Source organism: Danio aesculapii, chromosome 11, assembly GCF_903798145.1.
Source record: "Danio aesculapii chromosome 11, fDanAes4.1, whole genome shotgun sequence".
Taxonomy (NCBI): Eukaryota; Metazoa; Chordata; class Actinopteri; order Cypriniformes; family Danionidae; genus Danio; species Danio aesculapii.
The window spans coordinates 775615-792609 of record NC_079445.1 but is presented as its reverse complement, the minus strand read 5'-3'; the positions used below and the strand labels follow the sequence as shown (position 1 = coordinate 792609).

General features: G+C 36.1%; 1 protein-coding gene across 1 annotated transcript in view; it reads left to right on the top strand.

The window, feature by feature from the left end:
* The window catches only part of atg7 (ATG7 autophagy related 7 homolog (S. cerevisiae)), a 95481-nt gene that overhangs the window by 1466 nt on the left and 77020 nt on the right, over positions 1 to 16995 (top strand). The window contains exons 2-7 of the mRNA XM_056468103.1: positions 1463 to 1634; positions 3366 to 3420; positions 5691 to 5808; positions 9606 to 9683; positions 9772 to 9888; positions 15322 to 15468. Of these exons, the coding sequence (XP_056324078.1) occupies positions 1490 to 1634; positions 3366 to 3420; positions 5691 to 5808; positions 9606 to 9683; positions 9772 to 9888; positions 15322 to 15468 (660 nt within the window). The 5' untranslated portion in view covers positions 1463 to 1489. The remainder of the gene's footprint in view (positions 1 to 1462; positions 1635 to 3365; positions 3421 to 5690; positions 5809 to 9605; positions 9684 to 9771; positions 9889 to 15321; positions 15469 to 16995) is intronic.

Genomic DNA, 16995 nt, shown 5'->3' with positions numbered 1-16995 from the left:
GTCTTGCTGAAATGTCCACCCTGGTTTCATCTTCATCCTCCTGCTAATGTAGATGTTGGACTGAGGCAGCTGATATTCATTTACACTGAGGAAGGGCAGAGGGTTGCTGAAGAACTACTGAGAGATTTCAGCTGCTGTCTGGGCTTTCACTGCCCAAATACACCTGCCTTCCTTCATGTGTTCAATACTTTTTCCCTCTGGTCATTTCATTTTATTACACAGAACTTCATTTGTGAACTAATTAGATTTGTTTTCTTTGCATATATGGATTTCCTTGATTGTTACCAACATCTGGGGAAACTTTTGATATCAATGGCACCTTTGGAGATATGTTGTCTGAGGAAAAATAGTGACGTGTTTAATACTTATTTCCCCTGCTATATGTCAGAATGTAACAAACACACTTATTCTTAGCTGTACTCATTAATGTATATCAAACAATAAGTTTGTTTTGCTTTATTATCTGTATAGCATAATTTAATACAACTCGCATTGCCCAAAGTGCTTCATTAAAAAAAAACACACACACACACACACACACACACACACACACACACACACACACACGCACACGCACACACACACGCACACACACACACACACACACACACACACACACAGTATAAACCAAAATGTACAAATCACATAAACAAACAAAACAATGCTTCACTAGTAATGATACTAAATGTGATGTGAAATTATGAAAATTTAGTTGTCAAATGGAAAAATCCTTTTTGTTTTTTGAGGAATAATGACTAATAATTAAGTTTTCAGATGATAATTATTATTTTAAGGTCAAACTTTAATATATGAGTGACAGCTCACCCAAAAATTACTATTCTGTCATTTTTTTTTATTAGCGAAGAACAAAGTAACTACATGCATATATATATATATATATACAAATTTATTTATTAATCCTCAGCTCTACAAAAATGGCTTTTTATACTCTATTAAAACCTTTTAGTGTAAGAATATTGACTTATATGTTGTATATATTTAATAGTTTGAAATAAAACATATTTTAAAGTAATGTATATTATTAAATTATATTAGAGAATGTTTTTATTCAGGAAATATTTTATGGGATTCATAATATTTTAATATTTTTGGGATTTTTTTTTCTAAACAGTTGTCTCCTGGAAGAATTTCTGTTAATTTATCATTGACTAAATTGAAATATCTTCTATAACTTTTTATCAGTATTGTTGTTATTTGAATGTTTTTATTTTTGTATAATGCTGTGTTTATTACGAAACTGTGCATTGATTGAAAATTATGCACTGAATATTTATTACTACCAATGTTGTCATGAATATAGACAATGAGAGGTTTTAAAACCTTGACTTTGCCAAACTGTGATAAACCTTAAAACCAGTTATCCTCCCATGCCTAGTTATATTATGACTAATTTAAAGTGTTGTTGTGTTTGCATTAATGTGTGACGTTGTGTTTTCATCAGTGTGTGAGTACCCCTAACATCATCTCGATGGCTGAATCCAGTCTGAAGCTTCAGTTCGCTCCATTCTGCAGTGCTCTGGAGGCCGGATTCTGGCATCAGCTCACACAAAAGAAACTCAATGAGTACCGCTTAGACGAAAGTCCTAAAAGCATCAAGGGATATTACTATAACGGTGAGTTTGGAGAACGTGATGAACGTGCAGCTCGACAGCAGCCATTTAGAGCTGGATGAGACAGTGTGTTTATTCATTTATCACTTAAAATTATTCAGCCTCTAGTGAAATTAAATTTTTTGTTCTAATATTTTCTATGTAATGTTTACCTTAAAGAAGATTTTAAAAATAGTTTTATTAACTATTTTCTTATAGCTAATTACTTAATCAGTCTGTGCCATGATGACAGCACATAATATTTGACTGGATATTTTTCAAGAGGCTAGTATTCAGCTTAGTGACATTTAAAGGCTTAACTTGATTAGGTTAATTAAGCAAGTCATTGGACAACAGTGGTTTGTTGGAAAAGAAAAATAAATAAATTTAAAAATAAAAAAATAAATATGTAAGGGCGCTAATAATATTGACATTAGCTGCTTTAATTTTGCGTTAATTTATTTTATTTATTTATTAATCAATTAATTCATTAATTTATTTATTTATTTATTTATTTATACAATTTTCTAAAAACTAAAATAATTTTCTCCAGGACAAAAAAAAAAGAAATACTATGAAAAACATTAATCAGCAGTTTAAATTGTTTTTTTTTTTTAAATTATTTATTTTATTTTATTTTTTCACTATAATAATATAAAATAATGTAAAAAAAAAACATTAATTTAACAGCAATATTAACCTTACTTGCTTTAATTTAATTTAATTTTTTATCTTTTTTATATCAGTTCTTTATTTTTTTTAATTTTTTTCCTACTAAACTAAAATAAAAATTCTTCAAATAATGAAATAATAATAGAAAAGGATGTGAAAAAATTAAGCTGCACTTTAAACAGCTATAATAACCTTACCTGCTTTAATTTTTTTATTTAATTTAATTTTTGTTATTTTATTCTATTTTATTTTATTGTTATTTTATTTTATTTTTGACTATAAAATAAGAATAAAACTTCTCTATAAAAGTATTAATAATAGAAAGTAGTGTGAATTTTTTTTTACTAAATTTAGTTTATTTTAATTGAATTGAATTTTTGATAAAATGTTTTAATTAATTTTTTTTAATTAAATTTTTTGTTATTTTATTTTATTGTTTTTTATTTTTTCCACTAAACTAAAATAAACATTTTTCCCAAAAAAGTAATAATAATAGAAAATACTGTGAATTTTTTTTTTTAATTTAATTAATTTTGTTATTGTATTTCCCCCCTAAACTAAACTAACATTTCTCCAGAAAAAAACATTAAATACTATGAAAAACATTAAACAGCAGTTGGGAATTTTTAAAATTGGTATACATTTCCTAGGAAGGTATTTTATTTTATTGTTTTTTATTTTTTCCACTAAACTAAAATAAACATTTTCCCAAAAAAGTAATAATAATAGAAAATACTGTTTTAATTTAATTAATTTTCTTATTGTATTTCCTCCCTAAACTAAACTAACCTTTCTCCAGAAAAAAAAAACATTAAATACTATGAAAAACATTCATCAGCAGTTGGGAATTTTTTAAATTGGTATACATTTCCTAGGAAGGTATTTTATTTTATTTATTTATTTTTTATTCCCCCCTATTGCAATATTAAATAATGCAAATTACACATGAGCTTTAATCAGTTTGTGTCTACAGTAACTATACAGTATCTTTTAGCAGTAATTTATTTCCTAACATATACATCTGAGAGCTCTTAATGCATCTTTTAACTGTAATATAATGCAAATGTTATGTTATAATTGCAGGTGATGCTGTTGGTCTGCCGGCGCGCTTGACACTGGAGTTCAGTGCATTCGATGCGTAAGTTTTTACGTAATTAAAGCATGTAATATAGTTAGTTATTCTGAAAGCCTGGAGATCTGCCTCAATGTCACGTCTGTTACTTGTGAAATTAATGATTTTTCTCTGCCAGTGAAGTCCTTGAGGGCGGTTTCAGTAGGATTAATTTAACGTTTATGATGGCTGAGTAATTGCTCTGGCCACACTGAACAGATATTTCCAGCTCAGTTTTCTGGTGGATAAAGTCACTTCTGACCCCATCAAAACCATCTGCTCTTCCCTTCCCTTCACTCAGAATAAGAATTAATCACTTTATAACATGGAGAGATTTCTTCAGGCTGTATAAATAGGGTATAAGATGCTACAAGTGGGGAAAAATCATCAGTGCATGCAAGAACTTTACTGTAAATTAATATATGTTATTGATTTCATTTAAAGGGGGGCTATTTTATAAAAATCTGAATTTATAAGGCAGCAGTGTGTGAATATCTCCAGCCTCTAATAGTGAACATCAATTGATTGTATTTGTTCTAATCAGACTTGATCAAAACACCCTGCAGAAACACTTTGATTGGCATTCTCCCTTTGTACGTGTCATCAGAGGGGGAAAACCCCGCCCACTAGTGCCCATCTCTCCATCTCATTAGCATAAACAGCAGTCCTGAGTGAGAAGCAGCCGTCTGTCCATTAGCCATTAGAGTGTTTGAGCTGCTGAAGATAATGTCAGCATAGACTAAGAGGATTCTAGATGTGGAGTTTTAGATGAACAGCGACAGGAGCGACATAGACTGACAGAAGCATGAAGCTCACACTGAAGCATGCATGCACACCTGACCAGCACTGAGAGTGCTAACGTAGACTAACCATGTTCCGTACACAACGATGTTTTGTACAGATGACCTTTTAACACCAAATATTTCGTAGACAAGTTATATATTTATATATATATCTGTGTAATCTTTATTTCTCAGACCCTCCTACCATATATTTCCGAGAATATTCAGCAAGTCTGCTATGTCCACTTAATGTGCTTGAAAATGAACACTGGGCAAGCTAAAGGGGCGAGTGTCGCTTGTGAGGGTGACATTTAGAGCAAAGACAATATGCATTTGAATTTAATTTATGCATCGCGCAGTATTGCAGTCACTATGAAACTAATATTGTCATTACAAATTGTTAAGTTGTTGAATAAATGCTTTGAAATGGGGACATTTAAACGTCAGTTGTGGATGACCACGACGTAGCTCTCTGCCAGAGAGAGAGAGAGCCAGAGAGACTGCAGACCCTGTTTTCAGACAATTTTCGTGCAGTAATAATGTTTAAATGCATAAAACATCAGTTTAGTTTTGCATGAATTTAACGGGTTAATATTTTAAATTGTTAATCTAAAAATCAAATGATTGTCTTTCATATCAAACTTTAGTAATTTATTAAATATAACATTAACTTCAAGTTAAGCACAATAATAGTATATTCTGACGTTGGTTTTTAATAAGACTTAAAAACAATGTCCATTTTTGCTGGTGAATTTAAGTTAAGCATAGGGCCAGACAGAATCTGCGGACATTTTTTGCTATTTCTGTGCAGAATTTAGTAAAAGATCTGCAGATTTATGCAGAATTATTGTGGGAGTATCGTAACCAAAAACTTAATATATTAAATAAAAAATAACAGCTTTTAAACTTTTATTTAATGCTTACAATACAAATCCATCTAGATCCACTTATTTGGTAAACAAAGCAAGTCAACCATATAATATCTCTACTAAAAGACAGAAAATATGACTGTACAAACTGTATTGTAAATAAATCATATGAATATTTTCATATTAGCCAATAATAATATTGAAATTAATTTAAAAACTGAACAAATACAAATTTACACAAGTGAATAAACAGACTCAGTGATGGGCTAAAAATCTGTGTAAGTCTGCGGATTTCTGCGTGCGCAGTTTCCTTGTGGGCCTAGATATGCACCCTGTACAGAACACTATTTTAATCCTGTATGGAACACCGTTAACACCTATTATCTTCCGTGCACATGCGTAGGCGGTACTTCCCCCTATTTTCCCAAAAACTGCTGGTCCAAAAAGACGTCAATCAAAATCAATTGGATGGTGCAATAGGTCACACAAATCTGGCTTTCAATGACGGAGGAGTGGTCATTTGAGTGCGCTGAATAGCGAAAAGTGTACAGAACATGGTTAGTCAACATGAGTCCTGAAATATTTGATAAAGAAAATGAAATTGAGAGGAGGGCTAATCATTTTGACTTTAATTGTGTGTTTTTAGGGATGGACCCACGCCGGCGCGCTGCTGTCCCGCATCAGGAACTCTGTACAACACAAACACACTCGAAGCCTTCAAATCCACCGACAAAAAAGCCCTGCTGGACAAAGCAGCCAATGAGGTGCAGCTTCACTCATTCATAATTAATTCAATTCGCTTGATTTGCACTGTGTGTGTTTGTGCACTAACTGAATTACGCTCCTCCTTCCTCTGCGTGTCTGGACACTGAACATCCTTCTTCATCATTTGATTAATTACTGCTTTATTCTTAATCTTATTAATGCGATTATTTTTGCTGCTGGCTTTCTGCAGGTGGCAATTACACACAGATATGAGCAGCAGATAAACAGCGCTGGTTTTATCAATACATTTTTTACAAGCCCAGTGGTTTAACACTGAAACAATGAATATGAGTGTTCCATTCTATTCTCTTTTATCCTATCCTATCCTATCCTATCCTATCCTATTCCATTCTGCCTGACAAAAGTCTTGTCGTGGATCCCGGTTGTAAGAGCAGCAAACAATAACTTCTAGTTGATCATTTGGAAAAGTGGCAGAAGGTGGATTTTTCCCATCAATCATCTGTTGAACTGCATCTCAATCATCACTAATACTGCAGAAGACCTACTGGAACCCACATGGACACAAGATTCTCATAGAAATCAGTCAAGTTTGGTGAAGGAGAAATCATGGTTTGGGGTTATATTCAGTATGGAGAGATCTGCAGAGTGGATGATCAACATCAACAGCCTGAGGTATCAAGACATTTGTGCTGCCCATTACATTACAAACCACAGGAGAGGGACAATTCTCCAGCAGGATAGCGCTCCTCATACTTCAGCCTCCACATTAAAGCTCCTGAAAGCAAAGAAGGTCAAGCTGCTCCAGGATTGGCCAGCCCAGTCACCAGACATGAACAATAATGAGCATGTCTGGGGTAAGATGAAGGAGGAGGCGTTGAAGATGAACACAAAGACTCTTGATGAACTCTGGGAGTCCTGCAAGAAGGCTTTCTTTGCCATTCCAGATGACTTTATTAATCAGTGATTTGAGTCATGTCAGAGATGTATGGATGCAGTCCTCCAAGCTCATGATGGAGTCAGACACAATATTCATTCTGTTTCCACTGCAGCATGAGCACATATTCTATACTGGACATTATTGAAGGTTCAGTGAGCAGACTTTAGTCTAAGCAGAGTCAGACCTTACTGTCCTAATCAAATCAGTCAACATCAAGACATGATCAGATTTTATTGTGCTCAAATAAGCCTCATCTAGAGGCCTTTACCTTTCATATGAGCCACTTCTGATACCAAATGATCAACTAGAAGTCGAGTTATTATTTGTTGTTCCTAAAATTTGGATAGGCGATAAGACTTTTGTCAGGTAGTTTGTTCTCTATTCTATTCGATTAAATTTTATATTCCATTCCCTTCTTTTTTTTTGTTAGTCCTTCCTTATTTATTTAAAACAGAAATAGTGAAATTAAACTTGCTTCATGCGCTGTATTAGTCAGCTGGGACTGTCTTGATTTGATTGCATCTGTTGTCTACAATTGAAAGTCGCTCTGAACAAAAGCATCTGCTAAATTATTCAGTGTAAATGTAAATGAACGTAGACTGGCATTATGCAAATTTAGTGTGAACCTACAAAGGTTGTGCTGAAAATAAAGCTGAAATTACTGACGACTCATTTCAGGAAGTTGCAGACAATAACTGCATTTATCTGCACTTTGATCCTTGCAGACCTTTTTCTTTCTCAACCAAACAGCCACAGTGCACACTGCATGAAACACAACATCCAACAAAAGCTCATGATAAATTGCATCTTTTCGCGGTCCCTTTGTATCTGCAGCCTAAAATGATGATTTTCTGACAGCTTTTCTTCAAACGTATGGCGTTACTTGCTTTAGTTTTGTGTTTTGCTATGAAAAATACACAGAAATGTTATAAAATATTTAATAAGAACCATTGGTCTTCCAAACGCCAGTGAAACTCCACACAAAAGTGCCCTAATTAACCTTCTGCCTTAACGTTTCCCTTCGTGATGAATTGCTGAAGCTTTTATGACAATACTGTACATGCTATAATCCCAATATTGACCTAAGCAGCCAAAAAAGGTTACTATTTCAGGTATTATAACTCAAGAAAATATTTAGCATACTGCTTTGTTGTACACACCTGCATATGTTCAGAGTAAATATGTTTTAAACAAATGAAAGTACTAGCATGATCAATAAAGTCTCATTAGAATGTGTTTGATCAAACATTTTCACTACTGCATATAAAACAATGTAAAAGACAAACGTTTCTAGTAAAGATGATACAGTTAAACATGCCTGTTTGCATTTTTTATGAAAAAACTGATAAAATAGACATCTATTATAAAAGAAAAGATGGATACAGATATTTTTAAATATAATTGTGAATATGTGTGTGTGCATAAATATGAGATTGACTGTGTTTTGCTGTAAAAGCGCATCTACAGGTTCATCTCCAGATTTTCCACCACAGACTGAGTGCTCATTAATTCTGAAAACTATTTATTTTTTGCAATTCTTATTGCATTTTTTTCAGTGACTAATCTATTCTTAGTTAAATTTAGTTTTACTAATTAATTTATTATAAATGTCTTATTTTTAATATTTTTACTATCATACACCCGGTGCAATAGGGCGCTAGAAGTGTTTGGCGCGATTTGTTGCTATTTTCAGACCAGCACAACTCTAATTTTCACGTTTTGCTCCACGTTGTTTAAATAGCAAATCCATTTGCGCTACTTTGTGGACTCATGGCTGTGCTGGTCTATAAAGGAGGTGTGTTAAGGCGCATTGTTGGCACGTTTCTATTTTGAGGAACTGAAATAGACCACGCCATTGACCAACTAAAAGCTGCTGTAAAGTCCAGTGCAGAGTGTATTAGTTCTGTGCCTATGCAGGTCTAAACGCTTACACATTGCTTAATACACACAGGGTGTACAGCAATACACAAATATCTTTACAGATGAAAACAATTAAAGGATTAAAATCATACAAAGTATTATTATTTACTACATGAATATAAACACCACTTCCTCCATGCCTCATCTCAGGGGGCTTTTTCAGTTTATTCATGACAATCTGCATTAGTATAATGTTGTTATTATTATTAGCAGTATTATTTATTATATACAGATTTATATTTGTTTTTAATAAAAACTAGTTTAGATTTGTGGTTGGTTTTGGAGACGTCTGCATCACCATAAGAACAGGACGTGTGTTTGGATATAACTCAGTTGTTTGACCACACTTCATTATTATTGTTCATTTATTCCTTTGCTGGAGATTAGAAATGAATTTAGATATAGTTTTGAAGCAAATCTTTGCGCTCAACAAAAGAAATTAAATATGTAGTCTAAAGGATGTGTTCAGTGGAGTGAGTCTCCACCGTTTCCTTACTCCACTAAAGTAAAGGAGTAAAGAGTAAAAGTAAAGTAAAGAGAAAGTAAAGAGGCTGAATGGAATAGATTTTTTCCACATACAAAGTCCACCATATAAATAGCGAATGCAACATGGAGCAACACAACTGACTCTTAAAGGGAATGAAAGACGAGACTCTTATACGCCCATAACTCATTAAGAGAATAAGCACAACCCTGTTAGACCATGCGCCAGCGCACACAGTGTATTTTTTCATCCTTAAAATAGCAAAAGTGGATTCAGACACGCCCTTAATGCTTTTGTGCCATGCGCTTTAGACTTTGTGCCTAGATCTTTAAGATAGAGCCTTTAGTATTATAGTTTTAGTTTTTTGTTTTAAAAACTACAATAACAGCCAGTACTGTTACATTTTCACTATTGCATTTGTATAAACTATATCATTAATATTGCCTGCTGTACTGTCCCTTTAATTAATCCTGATAATGTTGTCTTCTTTACAGATCTGGAGCGCTATTCAGTCCGGCGCTGCTCTCGAAGACTCTTCAGTCCTCAACAGATTCATCCTCTTGACATTTGCGGTTTGTGTGCCAACATTTTAGAAAATGTCCCAGTAAAATTAATGTCCTTTCATCCATTTGTTTCTGACTGGGGCTTTTGTTTGTGCAGGATCTGAAGAAATATCACTTCTATTATTGGTTCTGCTTTCCTGCGCTCTGCTTTGTGGAGGGCGTCCAGCTGCTGCGCGCGCCGCTGTCATTAGAGCAGCGTTTCTCTGACAAACAGGTGTGCAGGAGAGCTAAAACTGATGCTCACATGGAGGATTCGTGCGAAGGATAATGAGTCATTAGTCACTGCTTTATGGAAAGCATGTGCTGATTTGAAATATTTATTCAGCAGTAATTATTTGAAGGCATAATCTCTGATAGGCTGTGAGAAGCATGTTGTGTCTTAAGGTCAGCGTGTAATGGAACATAACAATGCTCTTTTTTCCTCTATTGTAATGTACAGGACATCCAATTGAAATGGTTTTGAACTGAGCAAAAATAGGCCCAATAGCTCCGCCCTAAATGGCTGATAGCTCCACCCTAACGGACTGGTAGCTCTGCCATGAGGATCGATAGCACCACTCTAAAGAACTGATAACCTCGCCCTAAACGACTGATAGCTCCACCCTAAATGGCTGATAGCCCCACTATTAATGCCTGATAGCTCCGCCCTAAAAGACTAATAGCTCCACCCTAAATAACTAAGTCCAACCATAGATGACTAATAGCTCCACCCTAAATGACTAATTGCCCCACCATAAATGTTTGATAGGTCCACCCTAAATGGCTAAACTCTGCCCAAAATGACTAATAACCCCACCATAAATGACTGATAGCCCCATCCTAAAAAAACTGATATGAAATGACTAATAGCCCGACTATTAATGACTGATAGCTCCGCCCTAAAAGACTGATAGCTCCACCCTACATAACTATTTCCGACCATAGATGACTGATAGCTCCACCCTAAATGACTAATTGCCCCACCATAAATGTTTGATAGCTCCACCCTAAATGACTAATTGCCCCACCATAAATGTCTGATAGCTCCACCCTAAATGGCTAATAGCTCCGCCCTAAAGGACTAATAGCTCCACTCTAAATAACTAAGTCCAACCATAGATGACTGATAGCTCCGCCCTAAATGACTAATTGCCCCACCATAAATGACTGATAGCTCCACCCTAAATGGCTAATAGCTCCGCCCTAAAAGACTGATAGGTCCACCCTAAATAACTAAGTCCAACCATAGATGACTGATAGCTCCACCCTAAATGACTAATTGCCCCACCATAAATGACTGATAGCTCCACCCTAAATGGCTAATAGCTCCGCCCTAAAAGACTGATAGGTCCACCCTAAATAACTAAGTCCAACCATAGATGACTGATAGCTCCACCCTAAATGACTAATTGCCCCACCATAAATGTCTGATAGCTCCACCCTAAATGACTAATTGCCCCACCATAAATGACTGATAGCTCCAACCTAAATGGCTAATAGCTCCGCCCTAAAGGACTAATAGCTCCACTCTAAATAACTAAGTCCAACCATAGATGACTGATAGCTCCACCCTAAATGACTAATTGCCCCACCATAAATGTCTGATAGCTCCACCCTAAATGGCTAATAGCTCCGCCCTAAAAGACTAATAGCTCCACTATAAATAACTAAGTCCAACCATAGATGACTGATAGCTCCACCCTAAATGACTAATTGCCCCACCATAAATGTTTGATAGCTCCACCCTAAATGGCTAATAGCTCCGCCCTAAAAGACTAATAGCTCCACTATAAATAACTAAGTCCAACCATAGATGACTGATAGCTCCACCCTAAATGACTAATTGCCCCACCATAAATGTCTGATAGCTCCACCCTAAATGACTAATTGCCCCACCATAAATGACTGATAGCTCCACCCTAAATGGCTAATAGCTCCGCCCTAAAGGACTAATAGCTCCACTCTAAATAACTAAGTCCAACCATAGATGACTGATAGCTCCGCCCTAAATGACTAATTGCCCCACCATAAATGTCTGATAGCTCCACCCTAACGGACTGGTAGCTCTGCCATGAGGATCGATAGCACCACTCTAAAGAACTGATAACCTCGCCCTAAACGACTGATAGCTCCACCCTAAATGGCTGATAGCCCCACTATTAATGCCTGATAGCTCCGCCCTAAAAGACTAATAGCTCCACCCTAAATAACTAAGTCCAACCATAGATGACTAATAGCTCCACCCTAAATGACTAATTGCCCCACCATAAATGTTTGATAGGTCCACCCTAAATGGCTAAACTCTGCCCAAAATGACTAATAACCCCACCATAAATGACTGATAGCCCCATCCTAAAAAAACTGATATGAAATGACTAATAGCCCGACTATTAATGACTGATAGCTCCGCCCTAAAAGACTGATAGCTCCACCCTACATAACTATTTCCGACCATAGATGACTGATAGCTCCACCCTAAATGACTAATTGCCCCACCATAAATGTTTGATAGCTCCACCCTAAATGACTAATTGCCCCACCATAAATGTCTGATAGCTCCACCCTAAATGGCTAATAGCTCCGCCCTAAAGGACTAATAGCTCCACTCTAAATAACTAAGTCCAACCATAGATGACTGATAGCTCCGCCCTAAATGACTAATTGCCCCACCATAAATGACTGATAGCTCCACCCTAAATGGCTAATAGCTCCGCCCTAAAAGACTGATAGGTCCACCCTAAATAACTAAGTCCAACCATAGATGACTGATAGCTCCACCCTAAATGACTAATTGCCCCACCATAAATGACTGATAGCTCCACCCTAAATGGCTAATAGCTCCGCCCTAAAAGACTGATAGGTCCACCCTAAATAACTAAGTCCAACCATAGATGACTGATAGCTCCACCCTAAATGACTAATTGCCCCACCATAAATGTCTGATAGCTCCACCCTAAATGACTAATTGCCCCACCATAAATGACTGATAGCTCCACCCTAAATGGCTAATAGCTCCGCCCTAAAGGACTAATAGCTCCACTCTAAATAACTAAGTCCAACCATAGATGACTGATAGCTCCACCCTAAATGACTAATTGCCCCACCATAAATGTTTGATAGCTCCACCCTAAATGGCTAATAGCTCCGCCCTAAAAGACTAATAGCTCCACTATAAATAACTAAGTCCAACCATAGATGACTGATAGCTCCACCCTAAATGACTAATTGCCCCACCATAAATGTTTGATAGCTCCACCCTAAATGGCTAATAGCTCCGCCCTAAAAGACTAATAGCTCCACTATAAATAACTAAGTCCAACCATAGATGACTGATAGCTCCACCCTAAATGACTAATTGCCCCACCATAAATGTCTGATAGCTCCACCCTAAATGACTAATTGCCCCACCATAAATGACTGATAGCTCCAACCTAAATGGCTAATAGCTCCGCCCTAAAGGACTAATAGCTCCACTCTAAATAACTAAGTCCAACCATAGATGACTGATAGCTCCGCCCTAAATGACTAATTGCCCCACCATAAATGTCTGATAGCTCCACCCTAACGGACTGGTAGCTCTGCCATGAGGATCGATAGCACCACTCTAAAGAACTGATAACCTCGCCCTAAACGACTGATAGCTCCACCCTAAATGGCTGATAGCCCCACTATTAATGCCTGATAGCTCCGCCCTAAAAGACTAATAGCTCCACCCTAAATAACTAAGTCCAACCATAGATGACTAATAGCTCCACCCTAAATGACTAATTGCCCCACCATAAATGTTTGATAGGTCCACCCTAAATGGCTAAACTCTGCCCAAAATGACTAATAACCCCACCATAAATGACTGATAGCCCCATCCTAAAAAAACTGATATGAAATGACTAATAGCCCGACTATTAATGACTGATAGCTCCGCCCTAAAAGACTGATAGCTCCACCCTACATAACTATTTCCGACCATAGATGACTGATAGCTCCACCCTAAATGACTAATTGCCCCACCATAAATGTTTGATAGCTCCACCCTAAATGACTAATTGCCCCCACCATAAATGTCTGATAGCTCCACCCTAAATGGCTAATAGCTCCGCCCTAAAGGACTAATAGCTCCACTCTAAATAACTAAGTCCAACCATAGATGACTGATAGCTCCGCCCTAAATGACTAATTGCCCCACCATAAATGACTGATAGCTCCACCCTAAATGGCTAATAGCTCCGCCCTAAAAGACTGATAGGTCCACCCTAAATAACTAAGTCCAACCATAGATGACTGATAGCTCCACCCTAAATGACTAATTGCCCCACCATAAATGACTGATAGCTCCACCCTAAATGGCTAATAGCTCCGCCCTAAAAGACTGATAGGTCCACCCTAAATAACTAAGTCCAACCATAGATGACTGATAGCTCCACCCTAAATGACTAATTGCCCCACCATAAATGTCTGATAGCTCCACCCTAAATGACTAATTGCCCCACCATAAATGACTGATAGCTCCAACCTAAATGGCTAATAGCTCCGCCCTAAAGGACTAATAGCTCCACTCTAAATAACTAAGTCCAACCATAGATGACTGATAGCTCCACCCTAAATGACTAATTGCCCCACCATAAATGTTTGATAGCTCCACCCTAAATGGCTAATAGCTCCGCCCTAAAAGACTAATAGCTCCACTATAAATAACTAAGTCCAACCATAGATGACTGATAGCTCCACCCTAAATGACTAATTGCCCCACCATAAATGTTTGATAGCTCCACCCTAAATGGCTAATAGCTCCGCCCTAAAAGACTAATAGCTCCACTATAAATAACTAAGTCCAACCATAGATGACTGATAGCTCCACCCTAAATGACTAATTGCCCCACCATAAATGTCTGATAGCTCCACCCTAAATGACTAATTGCCCCACCATAAATGACTGATAGCTCCAACCTAAATGGCTAATAGCTCCGCCCTAAAGGACTAATAGCTCCACTCTAAATAACTAAGTCCAACCATAGATGACTGATAGCTCCGCCCTAAATGACTAATTGCCCCACCATAAATGTCTGATAGCTCCACCCTAAATGGCTAATAGCTCCGCCCTAAAAGACCGATAGGTCCACCCTAAATAACTAAGTCCAACCATAGATGACTGATAGCTCCGCCCTAAATGACTAATTGCCCCACCATAAATGTCTGATAGCTCCACCCTAAATGGCTAATAGCTCCGCCCTAAATGACTAATAACCCCACCATAAACGACTGATAGCTCCACCCTAAAAAAACTGATTTGAAATGACTAATAGTCCGACTATTAATGACTGATAGCTCCGCCCTAAAGGACTAATAGCCCCACTTGTGGCTGATAGCTCCGCCCTAAAGGACTGATAGCTCCGCCCTAAAGGACTGCTAGCTCCACCCTAAATGATATATCATATATATATATATATATATATATATATATATAAATAATAAATTTTCTTGAAGGCCATTGTGCGTGTGGAGTGACATTCAGACATATTTAGTCCATATTCATTTGCACTCGACCTTTAGGTGCATTTCTGTCTTTGACAAAACATTTTCCAGCCAGGCATAAGCATTCATTTCTTTCTTTTGATTGCGTTTCATGAGTCGATGAGGTGCGCTTATTGTTTTGGATCGATTTGTTTCACAGATATTGAGTTTGCAATCGGCGTATGATAATCTCTGTGCCTCAAGCGGAACGACGGCAGTCCCACATTTTTTGCTGAAATACTCTGAGGAAAGTGTTGAAGTGGCTCATCTGAAAGACCTGAACTCCTTCTTCCCGGACCTAAAGAAGGTAATTTACAGTACATCACATCAGTAACATTGTGTCAGATTAAGTAGCATATATTACATATATTTATATAACATATGTGGATTAATTAAGAAATAAATGTTAACAATCCATTAAAATTAGTGCTGGGTAGAAACTAATCCTGATTAATTGCATCCAAAATAAAAGTTTGGTTTGACATTATGTATGTGTGTGTACGTGCGTGTGTGTGTGCAGTGTATAATTATTATGCTCGGCATAAATGAGTGCACCCCTTTTTGAAAATAAATATTTTTATCATTTTTTCAGTGAATATAAGTCATGTATTTTGGTGATTTGAACAAAACTGATTGATTAAACATATGTGTTTATTAAAATAACATTTTAGTCATCTTTAGAAATAGAAAAAAATAGATATAGAAATGTGGATAGTGCATTAAATTCCTGTGAAATATTGCAAAAAATTGCTGAAAAAATACAAAAAACCCTACAAAATGTGAGCAAAATTGTATTTTTATGTTTGTTTCTCTTTATTTTTGATCTAATTAAAGAAATATATTTAATATTTCTCCCTAATTTATACATTTGAAAATATTTGTATGTTAAACAAATTATATACAGTTGAAGTCAGAATTATTAGACCCCCAATTTTTTCCCCCCCCCAATTTCTGTTTAACGGAGAGCAGATTTCTTCAACTCATCTCTAATCATAATAGTTTTAATAACTCATCTCTAATAACTGATTTATTTTCTCTTTGTTATGATGACAGTAAATAATATTAGACTAGATATTCTTCAAGACACTAGTATATAGCTTAAAGTGACATTTAAAGGCTTAACTAGGTTAATTAGGCTAACTAGGCAGGTTAGGATAATTAGGGAAGTTATTGTATAACAGTGGTTTGTTCTGTAGACCAGTGTTTCCCAACCCTGTTCCTGAAGGCACACCAACAGTACACATTTTCAAGCTCTCCCTAATCCAACACACCTGAATCAACTCACCAGAACATTAGAAGAGACTCCAAAACCTGAAGTGAATGGATGAGATAGGGGAGACATCCAAAATATGTTCTGCTGGTGTGCCTCCAGGAACAGGGTTGGAAAACACGGCTGTAGACTATCGAAAAAGAATTAGCTTAAAGGGGCTAATAATATTGACCTTAAAATGGTGTTTAAAAAATTAAAAACTGCTTTTATTCTAGCTGAAATAAATCAAGTAAGACTTTTTTAAGAATAAAAAATATTATCAGACATACTGTGAACATTTCCTTGCTCTGTTAAACATCATTTGGGAAATATTTAAAGACAAATAAATTCATGGGGGGCTAATAATTCTGACTTCAACTGTATAAATATATGTGTGTAACAAAATAGTTTTCTTTCTATGTATGTGTGTATCACATATACACATTAAATATATTTATATATAACACACATGTATTATATCAAACCAAAATGTTATTTTTGATGCGAATAATCATGATTAATCTTTGCCCAGCATTAAAGGGCACGTATGGTGATGGGCAACTCATGGTTGCAACTCACAAAAAA